Source organism: Diorhabda carinulata, chromosome 3 (genome assembly GCF_026250575.1).
Source record: "Diorhabda carinulata isolate Delta chromosome 3, icDioCari1.1, whole genome shotgun sequence".
Classification (NCBI taxonomy): domain Eukaryota; kingdom Metazoa; phylum Arthropoda; class Insecta; order Coleoptera; family Chrysomelidae; genus Diorhabda; species Diorhabda carinulata.
Window position 1 is genome coordinate 28,141,418 of NC_079462.1, and position 26,250 is coordinate 28,167,667.

Consider the following 26,250-nt stretch of genomic DNA (forward strand, 5'->3'; position numbering starts at 1 on the left):
TCTATCATACAACTCCGCCTGTTCTTAATTTTACAAATAATAAAATTATGGAAAGGTTCAATAGAAATATATACAGCTTTTTTAATACACTTAGAAAATGCTTTTTGTAATAATGCTAAGATAAAATCAATTAATTTGTAACAAATTTCATTAAAGCTGTACATTATCTCTTATTGTAGTTTGATAAATATCAGATATGATTATAAAAGAGTTGTTTAAGGCTGACAAAAGAGCTCGGTTATTTTAGGTGTTTATAGAGCTAATTTTGCATGTTGCTTTTCAGGAAATGTACGATAGTTTCATCGCTCGACAACCCCTCGTAGGAGTAATAGAGTTTGTTTTATGGGATAATCGTTAGTATTGTACGTTCTACAATACAAATCATTCAGTAGATCTTACTGTTATACAAGTTGTAAACAAAAAAATATACTTAATACTGTAAAGCAATGATATTTTGGTTTTCGAATTAAAATTACCTCTTCTTTAGAAACAGTATATCGTTTTTGTAGACATATCTGTTTTAAGATTACAACTTACCTAAGAGATGTCGTCATACAAACGTCATATAAGTCAGTTTAGTCATTTTATTGCTAGTTGCCATTGCAGTTGTCAAAGGACTTCTATGTTTTTTTATACAGTTATAATAATTATCCTTTTAAAACAGTTTTTATGAATATAATTCAATGTGTTCTATTGAACGTAACATTTTTATAAAGTTCCGCTATATATTTTAGTGAATAATGTTACAATGCAATTATGTTAATTGAGTATTTACCTACATTATGGGATCAAGAATAAGGTAAATAGTTTTTATTATATTTCTTAAGTGCGGAAGTGTCGTACTCAATATAAATATATATAATTCAATATATCGCTTTATTTTAGGGAGAACGTTAGACATTTCTTTGAATGTTTTTGCGAAGTTGTACCCCCAACTGGTGATACTGATGCATGGATTATACAACAATTTCCTGAAACATACAAGGACACAGAAGTATTAAAATCCGTACCAAAATTTGCTTATCCATATAAATTTGAAAAGTATGTTTAGTTAAGTTAATTCCCTATTTATTTTCAAACCAAATTGTGATTTTTTGAATTCAACATGTAGTTTTATATTTATTTGCCATATGTCTTTTCACTTACACTAAACAGTAATTATAAAAAGTTTTTAAATATGAGTAAACTTCACAGTTTAATGGATTGAAATGGGATACTTTCAAATGAAGCTGATAAACAGCCACTCCATAGTAACATTATATGTCCATTGAATTTTTTAACTAAAATAGATATAATTCATTTCATCTTCCTTTTAAGCTCATTTGTTTTTAATTTAGTTCAATTATTCAGAATTAAATATAACTCTAAGTTCTGAATAATATCAGTATGAATATTTTTATATTTATTTTCTTACATTATTTCATTATTTTTAAGTGATGTGATACAGCACTATTCATTTGTACTAACCGATCAGGAATCAAAGTGGACTTTTGGATTTTGTAGACATGATCCCAAATCAGAAACTGCGATCGTGGTCTTGAGCTCTTTACCATGGCATCAAGGATTTTATAAGTGAGTAACATAAATTTCTTATAAACATATTTTTCTTGAATATCATGAATACTTTCATATAAATTAGCATCCTATGTAACCAAAGTTAGCAGAGCAATATCAACAGATAGATAAAACAATAAGCGAAAATTAAATGCTAATTAATTAAGTACCGTTGAACGTATCTTAAATTGTCTAATTCAGATAATATGGACAGGTCAAATATTAGAAGGAAAACTTCACTTCTTTGAGCTAAACCTCAATTCATACAACTGCCCTAAAATGTCCATATGGAGGAACTTCATATAAATTGACCCTAGAATGAATTTTCATGAAAGACTAATGAATAAATTAAGTGGAAATGATATAGTCCTAGATACTCTTCTTTTTAATGATCAACAATATTGAACAAAACTGTAAATATTGGGGACACACATAGATGATATCTACATAAGGTGATTTTTGGTCTAGAATGTAAATTCAACAGTAAAAAAATATTCAAGATTATCAAACAAAAAGCTGATAATGATTTGAAATATAGGCAGAAGGGATCCGAGCTTGTCTAATGAAAATGTCTGGTTTTACCTTATTGTGCATTGTACATTGAGATACCAGTTATATTTCCTGACCTTACATTGTTGTTTTTTTTCCCATGGGAATATCTTAATAACAATGCATGTACCACACCTAGCCTTGAATACCTCAAAAAAGCATAATTGGACCCAAACATTTTAAGCAATTATTTTAAGGTATTTCATATCAATTATGTCATGTGTTTATATATTTAATTTGTTTGAGGAAATCATGAATATTTTCAGCATTAGTTTTTTTTGCAAATTATAGCATAGTTCATAGTTAAGTTACGGACTGATAGGCGTCACGCTGATTTTCTTTGAAAAGCTAATCAGACATCTTAATTTAAAGATTTTAACATTACTAGGCAAACTGTAAAGCCTGCTCAAGTGTTTGCACCTTGCACAGAGGAGTGCTGGACACTCACTGATGATGTGGTCTACAGTTATTTTCTTCTCCATTCACCAACATGTCTTTTAAGTGGTTAGGCAAACTGCTCAGAGAAGGAAGATGGTGCTATATTCTCCAAGTGACAAAAATTTTGCAGCGTCCTCCCCTAAAGCCTTTTCTGGTCGAGCTACTCATCATGGAGCCATCCTTGTACTAGTATTAGGAGGTTGTAGTCCATTATTCTCTGTTATTGATGTGTGCCATTTTTGGTCAATACCTATCAAAATGGACATTCACTTGCAGCCTGCGTCCAGATTTTCACATGGCTGTTTACTCCAGCTGGTAATTCCTTGAGGATATATAGTTTGTATGCTGTTCCCATAGTCTCGAATTATACGGTTAAGTCAAAGTTGGAAAATCCAGTAGGATTTCGACGGCCCTAGTTGAAGGTATACTTGGTCCCCGTGATAATACAGCAGGCAAGGCACCAAACTCAATCTAGTTGCACTCTAGTTTTCACTTTCTCCATAAAGGGCCACCACATGATGTATACAAGGAGAGGTGTGTCTATTGACACAGTATATATCCAGTAGAAGATCTTCATTAGAGTCCCTATATACAACTGAAGGCCCGGAGCAAGCAGGTAGCCATCTTTATTTTGGTGTTAACATGTTCATACCAGGATAGGTTTGGATAGCTTTTGATTCAGTGTAATATAACATATATTGGGTTTTAAGGAGTTTTCAAAAATATGCAGTGTTTTTTATTCCCATTCCCATTCGAAAAACTTCGTCATTTCCGATTATGGAGAGTAAATTTTGAAAAATACTTTGAGTTAAACAAACCAAATCAATATTTTGAGATTTTCTTTTCAAAATATCATCTTGATAGTTGTACCTTTCAGAATGTTTTTATTGGATCACCTTGTAGAGAGGAAAATGAAAATAATTTTCTAATGTTCTTTCTGTGGTAAAATATTTTTCTTTTTATTATCAAATTCCCAAATTAAATTGATATAATTTGAATTATTTATTTATTAAAATATTACCTTTCAATCAATATGTGATTTTTCAATATGTTCTTGAATAGACAAGTAAATACCTACCCAACTGTTTTATTCTTACAATATATTCTGTTGATAAATATTTAATTCATTCGCAAATCGCATTTTAGTAATTAAAAGAAAGTGATACAAATTATTCATCCTTGGTACACCCAAATGAAATTGAAAAGAATTCCATATATTATTTTTAGTCGCTGTACCCACGCATCATTCGTTTCCGGTAGTACATTATGGAATTCTAATTGGTCGGGTTTTTATGAAATAACACGATCTCTTTTGAAAGTTACGTGATATCGCATAGCGTTTATTAATATATTTATCCTTATTTAGGTTAAGAGTATGATTTAAGCTGTAATAAAATTTTAAATTACCTATGAAATAAAAAAAGGTAAAGGAAAAGAAAAATAAATAAGAAATTCGTGTTTAATTAGTACAAACATAAATAAATATGGGCATTGTTGCAAAAATTATAATTATTCAGAAGTAGAGATTAATAAGATCATACCACTTAATTTCAAGAAACTACGAAAAATACAAAATATCTAGTAGATTCTTATCGATAGGTTGAGTAGATTATTATATTAAATCAATCTTGTCTTGCAAATTATCGTAGTTTTAGATGACACGTGGGAAACACGCTTCTCCTACACATTATTTTTAATTTATGTCACTGCACCATTAATTTAACCCCCAATTCAGTTGTTGCTATCTAGACGTTTTTCTCACTAATGATTAACGACTTTTGACTTGATAAATATCTACTTCGAGGGCTGCTACTTAAGTTTTCAGATAGACAAATAAAAACAAATATTTATAATCGGATTGTTTTTCAAACTACTTTCTATTAAGATCAATACACTTTTGCGATTGCGATTGAACCAATTGCCAAAGCGTTTTTTTTTATTCAGATTGAGGTAACGCCAAAACGTGTGATTTGAACGGATCGACCGATTCTTCAGGTGTAGAAAAACGTTAACCTCTCAATTTATTTTTGATTTGCGGAAATAAGAAGAAATCATTGGGTGCCAAATAAGCACTATTCAAAAATGTTTTTGTTTGAATTGATGTCTAAGGTGGTGGATAATGGTCCGTCTTCTTGTTTCCCTTTTTTTTCGAACACTTTTGACAAAAACATGCTGTTACAACATTCAGAATTAACCGTTCTACGTTGTTCTTATGGAACGATGGTGAAATGTCCAGTTATTCCGACTGTTTGCTTCGAAGCTCTTCGTCTGCGAACAATTTCTGTTGAATTGGGCTCGTCTTGAAAGACACATACACTTGATCGTTGTTGATTTTCGGGTTCATATGCTTAGATCCATCATTCGTCGCCTGTGTCCGCGATGGAATTGTTTCATCATTTCTTTACATCAATTGACACAAGCTATAAGGTTGGCAAATAAGTACTTTTGCTTTTTTACTCATAGAGAGCGTTGCTTTATTTTTTGAATAACTTATGTTAGTGCTGTTCTTTGCCGTTTGTCACGAAATAAATCACCGAAGGTGGAAAATCAATTTTTAAAAAAACTTTATTTATTACTTTACACTTAAAAACCAAATGATCGATTCTAATGTTTACTGAGAACAATTAATGAAACTGGATGAAGCACCTAAAGAAAAACTGTCAGAATTGTCATATCGGAAAAGTTTAGTGTTCCACTATGACAATGCAAGGCCTCACACATCTTTCGCAACTCGTAGGAAACTATTGGAGCTTGGCTGGGAAGTGATGCCATATCACCCATACAGCCCTGATCTAGCACCATCTGATTACCATTTATGTCGATGTTTGCAGAATTCTTTGAATGGTCAAACTTTCACTGTGTCAGTTTTTTGCTGATAAGGACCAGAAATTTGTTATGAGCGCGTAATCATGAAGCTGAAAGAAAGATGGCAAAAGGTCATCGAGCAATATGGAAAATATGTAATGATTAAAAACAATTATTTAAAAAAAAGTGTTTTGTTTTGTATTACAACACCAAAATTAGTTTGTCGCCAACCCAATATTTTTTGAGCGATTGTCAATTTATGCGGTATCCAACTTATTGACAGCCAAATGCTCATGCAATATTAAATGTATACGAGTGGAACTAATGCCCAAGTATGCCTTAATCTCACGGTATATCACATGATGATCTTGCAATATCAATTTACGCACAGCATCGATATTATCTGGCACAACAGCCGATTTTGGTCGAACTTAACGAAATTCATTCTGTAGCGAAGTGCGACCACGATTGAATTCAGAAAACCAGTGAAACACTGTGACTGAAGATAGTGCTATATCACCAAATGTCGAAGCGAGTTATTCGACACACTGCTGTTGGATTAATCCACGTCGAAAATCATAGAAAATGTTCGCGATTTAATTCCATCTTTTGATCAAGATAAATGTTTCAAGTATCTGTAAATACTTCAAATAGCACTCGTATGATAATGCATTCACTATTGAAAATGTCAAAATTTATGATGCAAATGTCAGATTTGACACATTCACATCAGTGTTGCCATATCTCACAATTTAAGTAGTAACCCTCGTATTCAATAATTATAAAATAATTGGGTGTTTAATATTTTAATAATTGCTGAATGAATTATCGGTAGTTAAAAAGTTTATAATCTTATACCCATCCAAACATAAGAAGAGGTTTCAATCTACAGCAAATAAATACCGGAACATTAATTAAACCATGATGATACAAGAAGAAAGAACAGAATTAAGAATTGTTATCTTGAATATTTTATACACGTGATTATTATTAAAATCACAAACTTAACATTTCTTTATCGAGTGTAATGTTTATTCTATTTTATTTTGAAGATTTCTAGATACAACTGCAGTATTAATGCATAGTTCGAGAACAGAAGATCTCAGGGAATTCTTAACAGCAGTATACAATGCCAAAATTGCCGAACCTGGACGAAAGTTCATAGTTCCATTCAATAAAGGAGAAAGTGTAAGTAAACTCTCTGTTTCTTCTGGATTTTTAATATCCCTCACTTTCAGACCTTCACTGTAGATGTACCAAGACCTTTTCAATTACCGAGTATACCTGAAAATGTGAGTACAAGAAATCTTATATAATTAGGCGTATTGACAACCTAAGTTACATCTAATTAGATACTCTGTATATAATTTCCAATATTACCTGCCCAATAACATCAATTTTATGTGGTCCTGGCATCAATTATGTGTCATTAAGTTACCTAATATTATCTATACATAAAGTTAAATAATGTCTTCATTCTCACTCAAATTATTTTTTGTTTTTAGAGAAACCTGACAGAATATTTTAACGCTGTTGATACTCATACAATGTCCGTAATTTTTGCATCCATGCTATTCGAAAGGAGGATAATATTTATTTCGAAAAAATTAAAACGGTTAAGTGCTTGCGTACAATCTGCCAATGATATAATATATCCCATGATTTGGCAACATATATTTATTCCAGTGTTGCCAATGTCGCTAATAGATTATCTATTAGCGCCCATGCCTTTTCTAATCGGAGTGCCTGAAGAAGTATTTAAGGTAAGATAGATGTACTATGAGTTAATTAGTCATTATTATGGAAAATAAAAAATTAACTCAATTTATTTCATCCATTAATGAATATAGAGTTTAATTACTAAAGAAAAGAAGACTAAAATCAGTATATGCAGTAGGAAAATTGTTATATATATATAAAATTGTTTAAAAAAGGGACATTGAAAAATGTGATAATAAAATCAATGGAGCCATTATGAACACTTCAATTATGTTATATGTTTGTAATAATAAATTCAAATAGATTGTATAAAATAGATTTACAAGGTTAAGTTGAAATTTCTGGAACCGTTGGTGATATTCATGCTGATTACATTGTTTACACTACCACTACACCAACATTCCAAATTGTCTGACGCGCCTTTCGATAATCAAGTTATCGTCTTCGTAGACTGAAGGTGAATTAAAACCTAATTACTTGATTTACCTGTTTTATACTAACTGGTAGGAATCTACTAAACTACTAAAGTATAGAGTGGGCTGTAAGGAATTAACCCTTTGTCCCTATTTAAGCTACTCTTACATTTAGCAATTTCAATGCTTTCAAATGCATCTAACAATTTATTATTGGATACATTTTTTAACAATTTTTCATTATAAATATATATTTTAGGTTAGGTTATAATAATATAACGGATATCTTAGTCTGCCCAATATACTTCCCGTCACAATCACCACAGTTAATTTCATATGTTCCACTCTTTTCCAAATTTTGTATTTTATTCTAAGGATTGCCTAACAATTATTTTAATGTATTGTTGGATTGGATAAACAAGAAAGGTATCAGAGCAAATTTTTCTTGTTTTTCGTTTTGAGTTTGGAAAAAGTGGTTTCACATAGATATTCCTTAAACCTATGACGATCAATTAACCTATTTACAATTCTTTTTATCATAAACGTTGATTAAGGCTACATCCTCAATAAAGGTCTTTACCTTTTTGTTTCTCTCGATAGTAAGTGGAAAGTGAATTAACCGATGTACCAGGAAATGGAGACTGGCCATGTTGGATACATTGGCAAAGAATCAACTTGAATGTACCTGCACGTAGCAGTGTTTTTCCTAAATACATCAAATTCTATCCTACTACTTTTCCTAATTACTAAAGGATCTAAAAATGGTAACGGGATATTTTAAGTTGTCTTCTTCGTATTGAATATGCCCGGGAACAATGAAAATCTTGACTGCTTCTCTTTTCAAAATGAACCATAAACGGTGATAAGTTGTTGCCATTTCTTTTCCTTCATCTTGCTTGTAGAATTCGTTGTTGTACTGGAATAGTTTTGTTCCATACACATTTTTGTTAACCTCAAATATTCTTCTATTACATCAGCTCCCAAAATATTAGATCAAGGTACTCCGAGGTCTGCGGGATCGGCACGCTGGTAAATAATGAAGTCGTTAGGTTTTTTGGAAGAAAGATAAAATTTCACGTTTAGACTTTTCTTTAAGTATTTATCATTAGGTTTTAGGTTACCTTCAGTCTCTGAAGACGATAACTTGTGTAGACAGTGTAATTGTGAGTGTTGGTGTAGTGGTGTTGTAAACAGTGTATTCAGCAAGATGTACAGGATCATTTATTATAACATGCCTATCAGCTTGTCATGTTTTTCGTTAATAATTTTTTTGATTTTTCAATTATTATGGCTGGGGAGTAACTTCCATTGCATTACATTTTTATGAAAAAAAAAATTCGTCATTTCTCCCCTTACATTTGAGTGTTATTTGGATAATTTATTTCCAGAGACAACACTATAAATAATTTGGTCATTTCTATTACTCAACAGCTGCCAGATCATTGCTAAGTTTCACAAAAAAAACCACTAGGCTATCGCAGGGAGCTGCAACAACCCCACCTTACCTACTTACATTTTATCTTTAAAAGGATCTCATTAGTGTTGTTCTTTTAGTATTCCTGCTCCAGTGACATTGTTTATTACAGTTTAAATAATATTTTAGATATTTAAAGAAAATTGCAATAAATAATATTACGATACAAACATGTTCCTCTTAGTTTTAATAGCATGATTTTAATTTAGCATCTTAGGTATCAAACTGCTTTCAACAGTACTTAAGTGATTCGTGGATACCGGAAAGTCTTAGTTCCTCGAATTACAAGTGTCTAATACCACTATCTCTAACCCTCTATAAATAGACAGTTTTAGTATAAATGCTGAATTTATTATTATATTAAAAAATAAAAAAATAATTATTTCAACATGAATTTAAGAATAATTTATTTTTAGCAAGTTAGACGAAGTGAAATAGGTGATGTGGTTATTCTAGATACAGATGCGAATACAGTAGAAACCCCATTTGATGATCTGAATAGTCTTCCTACAGAAGTGGTGAGTTAAATTAAATATCAAAAGTGTAGTATGTTTCATGAGTAATTAATTTTATTTGTCTCACTTATCATGATTTTTCATTAGTGTTTGCACAGTCAATGTTTATGTACAAAACATTCGTCATCAACAATTTAACAGAATCATTCATATTGAAATTTATCAGTTTGATAATTAATTAATACTTGAAATTGGTCTATATATTATTATGAATAAACATCTAACGTCATTTAACAGTAGAAATACTAGAAAAATCTGATTGTATATAGTGTGTGCAAAAAGTAACTTGATACCTCAATTTTATTCATTATAGCATATTAAAATACTCTCTGTTCCAATTATATGAAAACCTTCTGTCCTTTTAATTTCTTTATATGTACTAGAAATAAACATATATGGAATTTATATTTTTACAAATTTTGTTCAAAAATATCTAGAAGATGTCTCAACCATTTCAATAATATTTCAAGATAATCTGTCATTTTGACAACTGAAGCGATCAATATTATATGTTAATATTAGGTATGTGCTAAAGATCTCATGTACACTTCGACCCAAAGCATCTATTGTATCCCATTTTCTTGATGTGCTATTGGGGATACTACGTGTTCACAGTCTATAAATTTCACTCCTCTTGAAAAGTTCACATTGGGGATGACTGTAGATGCCAGATACCTTCTATTTCGTCCTCTACGTAAAATAATCTACACGTTGAACATTCTGTTAAACTTAAAATTGGTCATATTTATAAATAAGAACTTCATTTGAATTACTTTATTTAAAATGTGTTTCTTAACTCACTGTGTCTTTCTTGATGGATTTTTACAATTAATATTCAATCACCTTCTAATTAATCTAATGACTAATTAAATTTAATGCAGAACTTGTTCAATTCCAATGACAACGACTCTACAAAATTATGATTAGATGTCTTACACCCAAATATATTAAGAGATTAATTTTTAAAAATCATGTTTGGAATGCACTGTTGACAAAAAATGCCACTAGCAAAACTTGGTTTAGGTTAATTTGTTCAGATGAGTCATTTGAATCAGAAAACATCCAAACATTTCTTCTTATTCCATCCATATTGTTACTTAAGATGACCTGGAAATTTGAGACATAATAAAATTAGGGTTTCCTAGACAAAATTATCTCTGTATTGAATATTTTTACACCATAGATAATTTGTCACTCTAGTTCATCTATTATGATATTCATTTTTTAGGTAACATCTTTAAGAAAACAATTAAAAAACAAACAATTAGGCGACGGCGTATCAAGGGCGTTTTTAAGGGCTTTAGTTCAGTTAATAGGAGGGTACAGAGATGCATTGAAATTTCAACCTGGTCAAAAGGTAACATTCGATGAAGAAAGATTTATTGAAACTAGGTCACCATCTTTACAACCATTCCTACGGGAAATGCTGCAACTACAAATCTTTCAACAGGTAAATATTTCTGGTTTTAATATAGAGTGATCCTATTTATAAAAATATTTTTCTTTTTCTTAATTGTCCACCCAGTACCTACCAGCTACTTGTAGTATACATGAATATTTCACCAGTATTAATGCCCAAAAGCCTATTTAAGTAAACATCAGCAGGATTTTGAGTAATTCATTAAGTCATGAATAAACTGGTGATAGAATCTCCAGTATTAATGACCTTCATTGGAAATTAGTTGACACATCAAGAAATCCTATGTATATGTATTAATTCCAAATGTTCTAAGAACAACAGTTTTTGTAGTTTAGCATTTTTTGGTTACTCATTTTCGTATAGCCGTAGCTGCACTTTTTGGTCCTTGCCATTAGCTATCTAACCTTTAGCTGCTATCACTTTTGGTATTACTTGTATACACAGCTAAACGTCGATTTAAAGCTGTACAATAATTTCTACCCTTACAACCCCAGGAATTCTTATGAATATTGAGTTTCTATAATTTCCAATCATTTAAAAGTTTTTTGCTAGTACATTCTTATACATTTTCTTTATAGCTTTCCTTTTTCAATTGTATATTATATTCTGCAGTTTTTTAAAGTGTTTCTAGTATAAAAATAATTTTTCTTCTTTCTACCTTAGTTATCCAATCTGACAGTCAGAATTTTAGAATTACCTACCAAATTTTAAAAGAAGTCCAATACCTTAATGGTAATAAATTTCTTTGATTCTGTTAAATATTTCAAGAATTACCTTTATACATTTTATATTAAAAAAAATATATATATAGAAAGTTGATATTTGTAACTTTCTTACTTTTATTTAAAATAAACTTTGTTGCTGTGGTGTCGTTATGGAACAAATTGGCAGTTATAAATGAATTAATTGAATAATAGTTGAAAAAAGATTATTAAATTGCTTTACGAGTACACAAAGCCTCGACTGGTACGAATTGTATAGGTATTAATAATTCTTTGTGGTTAAACTGCTTCCTTACCGGTGCACATGATTTTCTTCACCGATTTTTATTTTTACAGTGATACCTTTAAAAACTTTCAAGTGGTAAAATAATTTTTACTAATTAAGGTAATATTTTAGTCCTTTGTCAACATTTTTAGTACTTTTTTACATCTGTTAAACACATTTTTAACCTTGTTAAAGAATAAATTTTTGGGATTTCCTAAAATAGAGAAAAAAAGGTCATAAAAGTTTAAATATAAAATCGATAATACAAACCCAAAATATATCAAGTTTAGGTAGTAGGTAGTTCATTCTCTCCGATCCTCAACATTGTAAGGACATACTTTCGAAACTCTAATAGAAATAAAATAATCCAATTTATAACTTATTTTAGTTTTTTTTTCTCATAATTACACCGTTTCCTAATCCATAATCCCAACAGGAGGATATTGATTTTTTTATTAATTCGAATTCCTTGAAATTTTTTAATAGATTTGATATTAGTAAAGATTTTTTAGAAACTAATGCTGATACGTGGATTAGAAATGATAATTATTTAAATGGTCTGGCAATTGTTAATAATCTGTTCAATTAACACAAAATTATATCAATAGATTAACTACTCAAGAAGAACAAAAACAATATTTGATTCAAGTTATAAGTGAATACAGAGCCAAATATCCTACTGCAACTAAAAACGTTTCGACAAAACAATTGTGGAAATTAAAAAAGTACTACAAATATTTTGATACGTTTATTTATTAGTAATAATATAATTTATTTCTCATCTAAATTTTGTATGTATTTATTTTATTACTTATCAGTGTATATTTAGTTTGATATAAATAAAAATTATGGTGGAAACTAACAATTTATCTTTTTTGTGGAGCGTTAAATTTCCTACCAGAAATAGCTGTGCAAGTATTTCTAGCTACATGTTTCAGTGGAAAAATTTCACTGCAAAAAGTGCAGAAATCCTATGTTATTTAAATGGGAAATGTATTATGATTCAGAGACGGGTTAATGTGAATATTAAGGAATGGTTTAGGTCTGACATTTTTTTAGGTCATAACCTAAAAAATTTGTCGGGCGTTTACAGAACAAAATCTAATTTGGGAAATAACGGACACCCTAATATATATACAAGTACAACTTTTATACTTTACAATTTTTTCGGTATTTTTTTCAGTTTATAGAAGAACGGTTGACGATGTTAAACACTGGTCAAGGATTCTCTGATGAATTCGAATATGAAATCGAGGGTTATTCAGCTAAATCCGGTTCCAAACTCAAACAACAATACAAAGAATGGACTACAACGATGAAGAAAGAAGGTACAGCATTTTTCAAAAGTGTAAAAGATAAGGTGAGGATTTTTAAATTTCATTTCAAACATACAGATGAGGAATTTCTATTATTTTTAGGCGAATCCTGCAGTGAAATCCGCAGTTAAAACAGTAAGTATTTACCATTTAATATTTCGTTTTCCTCTTTAGTTTATTTTACTAATTGTAAAGCTTCTGAGTTGAAGTTTTATATTATTGTACAGAGCATTGATAAGTAATGATTCCAAATGGGAAACAGGATTTTATGTTGTACTAGTATTAAATGCTAAATTAATAAATGCTATATTAAATATCTCGTATAGATCATCTAAAAGGTGTGCATACAATGAATATTTCATAGGATTATGACCCACATGATAATAAACTTCAAGCAACTCTTGTTGCAAAATACGCTATTGTTTCGTTATGTAGAATTTTAACTATATGTTTAAAAGTTTTATGTACCCTGCAGCTTTATTTATTACATTAATTGATGTAAAAATACAGATCATAGTTATTTAAATATTTTAAAGGTGAAAGATGGCGGCAAAGGAGTGAAAAGTGCATACAAAGGCTTACGGTCAAAATTAAAAGATAATCAAGGACCGCATCATTTAGAAAATGGCATCGAAAGAGGTGACAAACCTCGTTCTGCACCCAATTCGCCTACTGGTAAACGAAGTACAATTCCAGGATTTAGTGCACCTGTAACCACGTACCGTAAAGATGCAGCTTTAGCTCTAAAAAATTCAGCTATGCAAAGGTTTGTCTTCATCTTTGACTTTGTTTGAATTTTAAACGTAGAAAGGTAGTAGTAAAATTATAGACATTACTGAGATAATTGAATTAGATGTAGTGTGAGTAGATCGAAAAAATCAAGTTTGATCGATTTTATACATTTTTTTAAAATACTTTTCATACAATTTGGGAAATGTTATAGGTCTTATAGCCCACTTAGTCCTAGTTCCCAACCTTTATCGCCCGATGTTATAGATAGTCCACGAAGTGGTAGTCCTGTAGAAATACCTCAAATTGATTTAATGAATGAAATGGAAGATTTATTGCAATTACGACTTGAAACGCCACCTGTTGATAGATCTGTAAGTACTTTAAAATGTTGGGAATTCATTACAGTGTCTCTCAATATAGAATATTTGAATTCATATTAGATTGAGTTTTAAAATGCAGCTTCTACATAGTGCATATTTAAAATTACTGATATGTAACTGACAGTTGAAATACTTATTTATTTCATTTTAAAAATTGTACCAAACAAAGTAATCATTCAACACAGTCATTTCTAAGCAAATGAATATATTAGTAGACAACAATTTTTAGTAATTTATTGAATTTTGGAAAATATATTCAGCAGTAATTTTGATTAATAAATATTGAACTCCTTCGAATTCCAACTTTCATCTATTCAAATACTTTTTTGGATAATTTTACACATCTGTTCTAATACTCCCTCATACGGTAATCAGAGGCCAATCTTAGAATATCTATGAAAGGTAGAAAAAAAGTTGTGTCTTTCCTAAATTCAAAAATTATGTTTGGAAGGTACTCCAGTCCATCTAGTTCTAGAAAGTTTCACCTTAACAAGCATACACAAAAATTGCTTTGGACAAAAAACCTGTTGGAGCCTAGATCTAGTATCTTTGAAGCTAGATACTGAAGTTGAATAGAACTCTAGATCTGGTAGCAAGCTATAAATCTAGGAAATCCTCTAATAGGGGGTAGCATGATAATGTAACCCCCATTTATATCTATTTGTCTATCTATTGCTCCTATATGTTCTGGCGTCATAATTTTCTTTGCTTCTATTATTCTGACATAAAATTCAGTCATCCTATATATTCTGTAGAACGAATTGGTTGAATAATCTTTAAAATTCAATGATTCATGGACGATCTAAATTGATCATAAATAGTTTGAAACAATTCAACTTTATAACTGGTGGGGGTTGCCTAGACATTTTCCTCAGCAATTGGAGTAAGGTTTCAACTGATGCAGATGCATGTTTATAATAACTATTTTTATGAAATTATTTTACAATATTTATATTCAAATATAGTTAGTGCAACTTTTTTGTACTTTCGTTTGAAACATCCTCTATGAACTCGTAATGATCATGAGCTCATAATTAAAAAAGTTATTTTTGGAGGGATAGCAATTACACAGAAGACAAAGGGGTTGCTTTGGTTATTGGCAGCCATGATGAAATGACAAGAGCCTTGCATCATGTCAAACAACATGCAAGATTCATCATATTCAAAATGTTAACCTTGCAAGAAATTGTATGCTAGTTGTGTTGCTCCTCGTTAAATGGTCTAATATTTGAACAGAAGAAACTATTTTTGGTTTTGATAAACATTGGTTGAAAACGTTTTGATAGGATTCAATTTATTTCGAAAAAAATGTTATGTATAATGTTCGTCTTTTCAAACATATAGCAATTAATAAGTTATATTTTCTGGAACTGTTAATGATTTTCATATCAAACACACTGTTGACTACCACTACACCAACACTCAACTTACCAACGTATTAACTTAGTGCTTGTTAATGTTGCTTGAACATCTATACAGTATATTTTTCATATTTATTTGTGAATATTGTGTACAGTGAAAAATCAATACAATATCTATGTGTATATTACGTTATTTATTATTGATTTAATCATTTGGTAACTCATTGAATTATTTTAAAAATTGTTTACATGAGTCAAAAAGCTAACCTTATCTTAATATTAAAAATAGTTGATTCATATTGCTTTACTTTTACTAACAAAAACCTTAATTTCTTTAGTCGTAATCCAATTTCAATATACAAAAAAATTCATTACCAAAATACAAATACTTTGATTTGAAAGTTGGCGTTTTTAGATAACTGAATATATTTTCATTTCTCAGTATATAAATAAAATTATGTTTTATGTTCTATTATGTTACGTTGTTTGTGTTTGATTTCCAGCTTAAACCTGTTCGAAGCTTAGAAAATTTCAAAAATGCGTCACCCTTGAACAGCCCAGACAGATGGGCGATACATTCACGGGTTAGCGCACCAATGGCATCACCTCCTAACCGCTTTTTCCTTCAAAACTTAGGTCACTCCCAAGAAACTCAAAATCTCCTACAATCTCCCGATGACGTATTCCTTTCTCCCCCTTCAGTACCACCTAGAAAACCTCCTAGAGACACTACCAGAGAACTATTTAGCAGCACGCCATTTGTGGTGGGTAGTGGGCACAGTGAAAACGGAGATCCTTTATTTTTTGTTGCTAATCAACATTCCGTTGACATTGTAAAGTTATCACCTCCAACGCATTCGCCTAGGCGGAAGGTAATGGTCATTGTTTCATGTAATGCTTTGCTTAGTGTATTTATATATTCCTGCAAAAACATCCTTATATTTCACTTAATTAATTGTTGAAAAGGACTACTTACGGCAAATCAGCTTTAGTGTCTTTTTTTATACAACCAACCTCCTTTATTTGATATTGTGGATTTGCTGGGACTATTCTCTAATTTAAAAGTTTGATTTGGGAAGAACCATGCAACCACACAAATAAAAAACTGTTTTACTACTTCTATGATTGTTATAATAGCTAGATCTAATTTTAATTATGGAATATAATCACATACCTTAATGATTGTTGCCCGTATATTTATCTGCTGTATGCCTTCATGTCCTACAATTCCTGAAGGCACTTGTGCCGTATGTTAAACTAGACTGTAATTTTATTCTTCTGTAAGGACTTAATGTACAGATATAAATCCTTCTTGAATGACTCATTGTCATTGTCTCTTGGCTTGTATTTTACTCTGTGAGTGTATAAAACTTAGATTAAGTACTAGTGCTTCAGCCAGTGTGGATCTCTGCCTTTTGAGACTAAAAATCCTGTTTCTAAGCTTTTAGTGTTCATTGATTATTGAAAAACATTTTTGGCGTTTGCACAGACATTCATCCATTTTAGTAATTTTCTTGGCTTCATTCACCATAACGTGAATATATTATCTTTTTTCAGTGTATTTGTATTTTTAAACATATATATATATATATATATATATATATATATATATATATATATATATATATATATATATATATATTTAGACTGTCATCGACATCACGTTTTTTATAAAATATTAGTTTTTGCAGGAATGTGGTATATCATTTTTATCAACAAACTGTACTAGATAAATTAAATTATCCCTATATAAATACCGTTAATAGGCATTAGTGCAAGACATTATGTGGTAAAAAAATATATCTGCAGGTGTCAAGTCTTGTAATGCAAATACTTTAATCTACGAGGATGATCCCAGAAGTATCTGGTCCAGCAAAGAAAACACAAAAATACTTTTATTTTACGAAGAAGCTTCTTAAAATAGCCATTAACTGCCGAAATCACCTCTTCATTGTTGGAAAATTTTTGACTACCAAGACATTTCTTCAAGTCTGGGAACAGAAAATAATCCAAGGGGGCTGAATCTGGCAAAGAGAGTGCAAGAGGTAGCAATTCAAACTTTAATTCAATAATTCTGGCCTTCTTAATAACAGATGTGTGAGCTGATGCATTGTCTTGATGAAATAACACTTTCTTCTTAGCCGGTTTTGCTTGATTTATTCGCTCAAACGTTCCAATAAGTTGGCATAATACTCATTGTTGATAGTTTTTCCACAATCAATGAAAATTATCCCACGCGCATGTAAAAAAACCGACGCCATGACCTTGCCTGCAAATGGAACGGTTTTTGTTTTCTTTGGAACCTTTTCAGTCCATTGTTTTAATTGTTTTTTTTGTTTCGGGTGTGAAGTAATGGACCCACAGTTATGAAACGGCCTAAAATTTAGCTTTATTTCTGTGAAACATTGCCAAAAACTCAATGGAAACATATTCACAACACTGTTTTTGTTCCATTGTGAGCAAACGCGGCACCCATCTTGCGCACAACTTTCTCAAGTCCAAAATTTCAGTTAATATGCGATGTACCACATTTTTTGAAATGCCTACTATGTCTGCTAGCTCGCACACTTTTATTCGACGTTCATCCAGTACCGTTTTATGGTTTTTCTTTAACATTTCTGGAGTTGTCACCTCATTTGATTGACCACTGCGATGCTGGTTTTCGTAGGTCGTACGGCCTCGTTTAAACCCTGCTACCCAATATTTTATTGTTGATAACAAAGGAGCAGTCTAACCCAGACTACAATCTAGCTCAGCTTTTTTCTTTGTTGGGCTAATGCTTTTCAAATAAAAGTATTGTATCACTTCTTGGACCATCCTCGTAGTTTCAGACCAGTTGGTTGTTGTAACGTTTTGTGGTTGCCTAAACAGTAAGCAACCTACTTTTATCATGTGATTAATACGTCAGCAACAATATTCATATGAATCAAATCAGAATTTCTGTCAACTCAGCAGAAGTAATCGTTATGACTAATATTCCAAAAGTCGGCTTTTTACGAATTTGTAATTAAGAAAGAAATTTAACTTTTTGCATTATTAGTATTTTATTTATATGGTTAACATCAATATATTTAGCATTTTTTTTTTGATAAAAATAACGATATACAGGGTGAATAAGTTATAAAATCCAAAGTTGATCTTATTGTCCTACTAAGAACTTAATTTGTTCACTTTGCCATATGTTCATTTTTCATCTACAAATATAATTTGTCTTGAAATCACGATTTTTTTTATATTCTTGAAGAAAATATGCTCATTATCAATATTTGTTCGTTCTACTAACGTCCCTTTGTTCTGTTTTATTTTTAAATATTTCACAGAGGTAAATCCAATTAAAAAATTCCCTTATTTTTCAGATATAATATCTTTTTGGGATTTATCAACTGATTCATATTTATTGAAAATAAAATACAAATTTTTGTACATTTTAGCAAAACCAAGAGACTGAAGACTTGATCAGACTGGATTCTGCATCAGATATCGATGATTTTGATCCTTTATCAACTAAATCTACTCCTAATAAAAGCAAACTTCCGTTAACAATATCAAATCCTCTGTATACGTACGAGAACAACACTATTAAACAAAATGGAGGCATCTCAAATTCTACTTTCAAACAACAGCAAGTAACAAATAGAGAGATTCAAAACGATCAAGATTTACTTCAGGAGTATGGTTTGAACTTCAATTTTTCCAGTATACAGAATCAAAACAGTTTTGATTCGTTCGGTACCAGTAGTAAAGTTAACGTGAAGAGTCAGTGGACAAAATTTGATTGAAAGTGATATTGTCAAAGGGCCTTTAGTTTTAAACGCCTTTTTATCAAATTGAAATCTATTTTAAACTTTGCTTATACAGCTTTGTTTATTTTGGAAATTGAAAAGGATGCAAAAACATATTTATTGATAAAATATTCAACTTATATAGTTTTAATAAAATAAATTTAATTGTGATGCTATAAAGTTTTTTAAGCACATTTTTATTTGCAATAATGCTTTCTATTGATTTTTGTTTTGTAGTTATTTATTTTAACCATGCTATGTTATCCTAATTATCATGCAATCCGAAAAGTGCTCATTTACCATTTAGTACGAATAGTGTTTTATGTACTTACTAGTTGCTTTATAATTAGTATTACATAACTAATAGTCTATGAGGAATGCGGTTGAAGTTCACATTAAAAACACCTTTTAACAAATATAGCATTAGTCTATTGGGAACTTCCAGTGCCCCGACGGTTAAATTTGAAACTTGTACATGCTAATACAAAAAATAAAAAAAACAACGCGGCTTCAATAATCAGATCCAAAATATTCATTTATATTTTTCTGAATTTTGAATTGATTTTTTCTCGGACATTCAAGCCAGGCTTACTGAACACTGTTAACTGCTACTACACCAACACTCAAAATTACTTCAAATGACCAATTCATGAATGAAAAGTAGATGATCTTTTCATTGTCGAATCAATAAAATAAATTAATGATTTAATTCCTTGAATGATCAAAATTGGAAGAGTCCAAAAGAGCACTAAAAAGTGAAAAACAATGAACTAAGAATTGAATCATGAATATCGATGGGAAATGCTCTAGTTCACACGTATTAAAATTTATAAAGTTGAAAGGTATACCGATTTTACTGAAATCGGAATAGAAATTAATAAGAGGAGATGGATATAATTGTGTGAAAATTTCTATATGCTAATTGTAACCGTCTTATTTAGATTCATAATAAAGCAATCAAACAGATGCAATTAGGATAAAACACCACATTGTGCAAACTTGAGATTTATTGTGTTCCATTTATCTGAGTTGTTTTTTATTTTTACAGCTGGTTTTAAGGCTTTAAGGCAAGCCGCAAATTGGGACATGTATAGCACGTGTGAGGTGACGCAGCACAGCACGTAGTTTTGTAATTTACAAGATTGAATACATTGAAGCAAATTGACGACGAAGCGTGACCTGAGGTGTCCCGCTTTAGTTCAAACACAGTTTGCTATGTTACACTTGTGGGTGACTAGGAAGTCTTTCATTAATTTTTTACGAAAAAATGACAGAAAAGTTATTAGAGGCGGTAAGAGAACAGAGAATTTTATGATACAAAAAAATGGTGATTATATGAAGACGAAACTGAAGATTCGGATTTGGGTTGCATCATCCATTCTGATTCAGAACTTGAAACAATTATTTGGTTTGATTGTCAAAAAAGACAGACATGTTTTGATGCCGCCTAGTCGCGAACTGCCAATCAAATCCAAACCCCACCGTTCCCTATTTAAAAACACGTGTCTCAATATGCGGATCACCAGTCAGCACATGTAGCATGTACGAGTTGTATCACGCTACCTCACACGTGCTATACGTGTCTCAATTTTTGCTTTTCCTTGAGGTTAGATCTTCGTTTCTATAGGTTTCTTGCCGAAAGTATATTTTATTTATGGTTGAAATGGTGCAGCACTAATTTAACCGGAATTTCATCTTCTTCTCCACAAAATCTTTACTCGCAGTTTCTGCTGGACTTAATATCAGGTGTTTACCGAGGTATACAGCAAGGAAGCTATATCTGGCAGTAGCAAAGATTCAAAATGGAACTTTTTGGAGTGATCCAATCCGGGAAGTGCTTCTCTGTCGGTTTCTTTTTTCTGAAACCCATTCTGATGCTAATGAAGCATTTAGTAAATAATTTCAAAACTCAAATCAGATTGATGGACCTCGATTTTGGACATGTTTTTTGATCATCTTTATTTTAGCATGTTGATAAATTGGTTATTACGGTATATGAAACTGTATCGGAATAAGCATTTTGTGATGAAATAATTGAAATATTTTAAGTAAAGATAGATGTTTTCAATGAGTAATTATAGCCAATTATAAACTTCTGTTCGGGTATGCATTTTAAACAGACTTTCTTTTCACCAACAGTTTTATTCGAAAGGATTGTTTACCCTGTTAAAATATTTTAATAATTAAAATAATTATAAGGATGGTTTGATACCTTGCCGAAAATTGTGTAAATAAATAGGAATTTATGTATTTGAAATTTTTTTACAAAACCAAGTGTCACGACTTCAGCATGAGTTTAGTGTAAAATATTTATCACACGATATACAAACAATAGTTTATTGTGGGCAATTATCACTAATACTGTCATTGACAACACATAATTGTGATTTTTCAGCTAATTACTCACTAAACAATATTTTTCCTTCCATGTTAAGTTTTATTATTTTTATTGTAATGTCTAAATGTTTATGGTAACTTTTGTTTGTTCAAATAATGAATTTGATTTGTTGGTATATAATTTAATTGATGCGAGGTTAAGAGCGTTAGGTAATTTAGAAACTATTTCTTTAATCGCATAGTAGATACCTCATGATCATTTGATCTGTAACTGGTACACAGGCTGAACTCACTGCTTACACTACCACTACACCAACACTTACAATTACATTGTCTGACGCGCGTTTCGATAACCAAGTTATCGTCTTCAGGGACTGAGGGTAAACGGTCTCTGAAGACGATAACTTGGTTATAGAAACGTTCATCAGATAGTATAATTGTAAGTGGTGGTGTAAACAGTGTGTTCAGTATGAATATCGTCAATGGTTCCAAAAAGTCCAACTTAGTTGGTACAAATAGACCTAATAGGCTGTCAAGAGGTACACCTAGTATCAGTTTACTTATAAATGTGAAGATACGTATATTTTCCAGCAGACGTTGTTATCTCTGCAGATATATTCTATCAAATATTTATATATTCAGGAATCATTTTCTTTCTTCCACACTCTCATTTGTTTTCATTTACATTTGTACAGATAAAGACTTTATCTGCTAATTAAAAACATTATTGGATTATTGAAACTTGTCTCATGAACAAAATTATTTCCTATTACACTGTTAATTACTGAACCAATAGTTTCTTTATCGTCTTCAGTGATCGCAGGTAAATTGTAGGTCTCTGAAGAGCATAAATTTTAGTAATATTATACTAAGTGCTGGGGTAGTGATATTAAACAGTGTGTTGTGAACACACAGTGTCAGAAATTCAAACCTAATAGTCTTTCATTATTGATAGTACCAATCTTCCATAATTTAGAAGCGAATCTAAGCAAAGTTCAAATTGAATTTTGGAATAAAAAAATATATTTTTAATTGTTATTTATATACAAAGTTCATTTATTTAGTTTGTAATTTTCATTTATTTTTATCTTTGTTATATATTTTTCCATTTTTGTGAAAAAATTGTGAATATTTGGAGTATAGTATCCAAAAGTTAAGAAACATTACATTATACATATTAATGTAATCCATATAAATTGGCATGATACTGTTATAATTAATTAGAAGTTTATAAAACGAGAATAAAACATGTATTTATTGGTTTTAAACTCATAGAGATAAAGCGGCATATAACTGGAATTGTACTATTGGAAGAGAGAGAAAGAGCATCAGTTTATCACACTCCGTATCTCTTTCTACAAACCATTAAAATCGAAACTTTCTATTATCTTCCTTTGCTATTTCCCCCACTTGAAATTCTGATGTCATGGCGATTCAATCAGAATAGAACAGAGATGAATGGAGAATTGAATATTGATGCTCTTTCTCTCTCAGTACGTCGTGCCCATCTAAACAAGTTCTCTCTCTTTATTTTCAATATTAACTCTATGTTTAAAATACTTTAAGTCTTAAAAAGGCATCTAAGACATGATATAAATAAAAGACGTTTCATATTAGAAAAAGCTTTATTTTTCAAATATGAGGAGTGTTCAGAAAATAAGAAAAATTTTTTGAAAGCTGGAGATTCAAATTTTTTCATATTGGTCATCAAGTATAATAAAAATTGATTTTTCTCTTTTTTTATAAGCTGGGTGATTTTTATTTGTTATAAGCATTGGATAAAATAGTTTGTATTAAATTTTTCGTACAAATTCTATGAAATACTAACATGATTGAAAGAAGTTTAGAATTGTATAAGGGTTTTAAAGATCACTATGCAGGCGCTAAAGATGACGAACGTTATAGCATTTCCACAATCGATTAAAAAGTGAAACAGTTTAGAACTAGATATTAATGATGTCACAACCTCCATATTCGCTAGACGTGGCTCCGTTTAACTTTGTCTTAAATACAAAAATAAAGGGAACCGTCGTTTTACGAACATAGACAAAATTAAAAACCTAAGGTTGAAAAAGCTGGAGGTCCAGAATTCGAAGAAGTACACAAGGGCATAATATTGAAGGAGACAACATTGATGTAGGCGAATCAAGATTTTTTGAAAAAAACTAATATTCTCTTTATTTTCTTAACACACCTTTTATACTTGATAAATTGGTCATTATGTCGCTTACATAGACATGGAATTCTATTTGCTATACAAAAATTTATACTTTCTTATTAAATATTTTTATTCATTGTAAAAAATTGCAAATCCAAATTTGAGAAAAACTGACAAAACAATAACTGTAAAAAAACTGAAAGGTACATTAAATTCCGCATGAGTATTGAAAGCAGCTGTACCAACTGAGAATTTTAACCTTCAAGTTGGCTTTTAAATGACCAATTCTCTTTAATACATGCGCCATGTAAGAACGATTTGCCTCTTTAAGAGGTAACGCCACTGTAAAAACTTCAAAAAGTCAATATCTTTTTTTAGCTGAAATGGGAGGGAATTATGTTAAAAATGGCGTCCTCAAATTAGTTATTACCATCAGACTCTAGGTATCCCACTTCTCCGAAATGCTCACCTGCCTCCGATAACCTTTAGCGACTGTTACTACTAGTAAATAGTACACACGGCTACCTATGGGTGGCACTGGTAAGATTATGAACTGTCTTTGTGTTAGTGTAACGTCAATTTGACTGTTACATCACGCTTATCGTCCCGTTTTCAAGTTGTAAACTCGAAATCACTTTTTTTCAATACCACCTCTACAATTTTTCATCCAATTTTTATCCGATTGATTTAAAACTTTGTCAGAAACTTTATAACATCATTTTTAAGGGAACAACGTAAATTTTGTTAATAAATTGACAAATTTTTGTTTTACAGCCGATTTTTCATGATTTTTTTCGAACTTCCGCCATTTTGTTAAAATTTAATATTTTTTGAAACCTCACGTGCTTTTCTTGCTTTTAGTTCTAACATCAAGAAAAAACTTGATTTTTATGTTTCAGATCAATAATTACGACGAAAAGTAGGTGAATGTCGAGCCCTCAGAAAAATTCTCTTATGCATGTAACTTTTTACTAACGCCATTTTGTTTTTGAACGCTCTGTAAAAATTAATTTAATTATTTCAAGATATATATAATAAAGTCATTAATTAGATTTTGCATCTGCTATAAAGTTTTTTTGAAAACAAAATTCCAAAACTGATCTTAAAAAACCGGGCTCTACAGTGGTGTTACCCCTTAATTAACGATACAATGTAATATGTTTATTAATTTGTTAAAGTTTTTAATTTGGCAGAGAATTTGTTCAATTTACTAAACTGTACAGTATATGTCTATTAATATAATTTTCTGCTAATTTAAATCTTATTAAATTTGAATGAAGTGTATATGTATATTATGATGCTATGTAAAGATTTTATTTTTAATCATTAAAAGTATAAATAACTATGTACTATATCATAAAAAACAGTCTATTTAATTCAAATCTTGAGTTAATTTTGAGGCATCCATTATACGAGTATTTGATATGACCCTACGTATTTATAAAAATAGATTCTTAATATTTTAGTAGAATTCAATTTATATATAAAATGAAAAACACTGTTGTAATTAATTTTAAAAATATTAGAATTAGCTGTGATATACTCATAAATTTTAATTTTATCTATTTTATTAAAAACTGACCGTGTGCTAACCCCAGACATTCGATTGTCTAATTAGATAGAGTCCTATATCAGATTACTCATATCGTACTAGATACAAGAATGTTGTAAATTTTTCACACGATCAGTATACAATGGTTTTGTTAATTTGCACAGTAATGTATTATCAATTATATTAAATTTATAAATTTGTTTAGTTCTTTTTTTTAATACATGATACAGGGTAAATTTTGAAGAGTATACAATAATTGCAAGGTTTTTGCTAAAGCATATGCACAAAAAAGAGGTAAGAATGATGAAACAAATAACAATTTTATTAACACAAAAATACAATAAAATATTAAATGAACAAAAGTTATAAAATCTTCGAACAAAATCTTAACTAAAACCTAAATCAAAATCTTAACCTAAAATTTTCATATAAATCTAAAATACAAATATATATAATAAAATGCTGTTTTACAAATGATTATTTTATAAAATATTAACAATTTCCTGGACCGTAACTTCTCCCTCCTTAAGATCGAAAAATAATGGAATTGTTTTTTGGATCCAATTCAATTTCTTCCATCTTGTTGAGTTTTCCCTTCTTCAAGTCTCTCTATAACTTCTTGGGAAATACAGGATTATTAATGCAATGGGGTCGATGAATATTATGACCAAAAGAGTATTAAGTATTGTTTTTGGAATTTCTAATTCTTTAATCAGTTTTAGGTTACTTGCTACTTTACTAATATCATATAGTCCTTT

General features: G+C 30.3%; 1 protein-coding gene across 2 annotated transcripts; it reads left to right on the plus strand.

The window, feature by feature from the left end:
• Positions 1 to 563: 563 nt before the first annotated feature.
• Positions 564 to 25,696, plus strand: LOC130891268 (DENN domain-containing protein 1A-like). 2 transcript variants are annotated; one of them, XM_057795903.1, is made up of 14 exons: positions 564 to 799; positions 886 to 1,041; positions 1,435 to 1,572; positions 6,399 to 6,534; positions 6,585 to 6,638; positions 6,852 to 7,109; positions 9,369 to 9,470; positions 10,696 to 10,917; positions 13,058 to 13,234; positions 13,293 to 13,325; positions 13,727 to 13,956; positions 14,134 to 14,293; positions 16,167 to 16,535; positions 19,095 to 25,696. In XM_057795903.1, the coding sequence occupies exons 1-14, from the start codon at positions 783 to 785 to the stop codon at positions 19,440 to 19,442; spliced, it is 2,400 nt and encodes a 799-aa protein (XP_057651886.1). In that variant the 5' UTR covers positions 564 to 782; the 3' UTR covers positions 19,443 to 25,696. The 2 variants fall into 2 exon arrangements, with proteins under 2 accessions (XP_057651886.1, XP_057651887.1); XM_057795904.1 differs by lacking the exon at positions 16,167 to 16,535 and having other exon boundaries at positions 573 to 799.
• The last annotated feature ends 554 nt before the right edge of the window (positions 25,697 to 26,250 follow it).

What these genes read in the sequence shown, in the direction of transcription:
- LOC130891268 (XM_057795903.1), top strand. An exon ending in TATCCATATAAATTTGAAAA is followed by an intron (nt 1,042 to 1,434) that starts GTATGTTTAGTT and finishes ATTATTTTTAAG; the next exon opens with TGATGTGATACAGCACTATT. An exon ending in AAAAATTCAGCTATGCAAAG is followed by an intron (nt 13,957 to 14,133) that starts GTTTGTCTTCAT and finishes GAAATGTTATAG; the next exon opens with GTCTTATAGCCCACTTAGTC.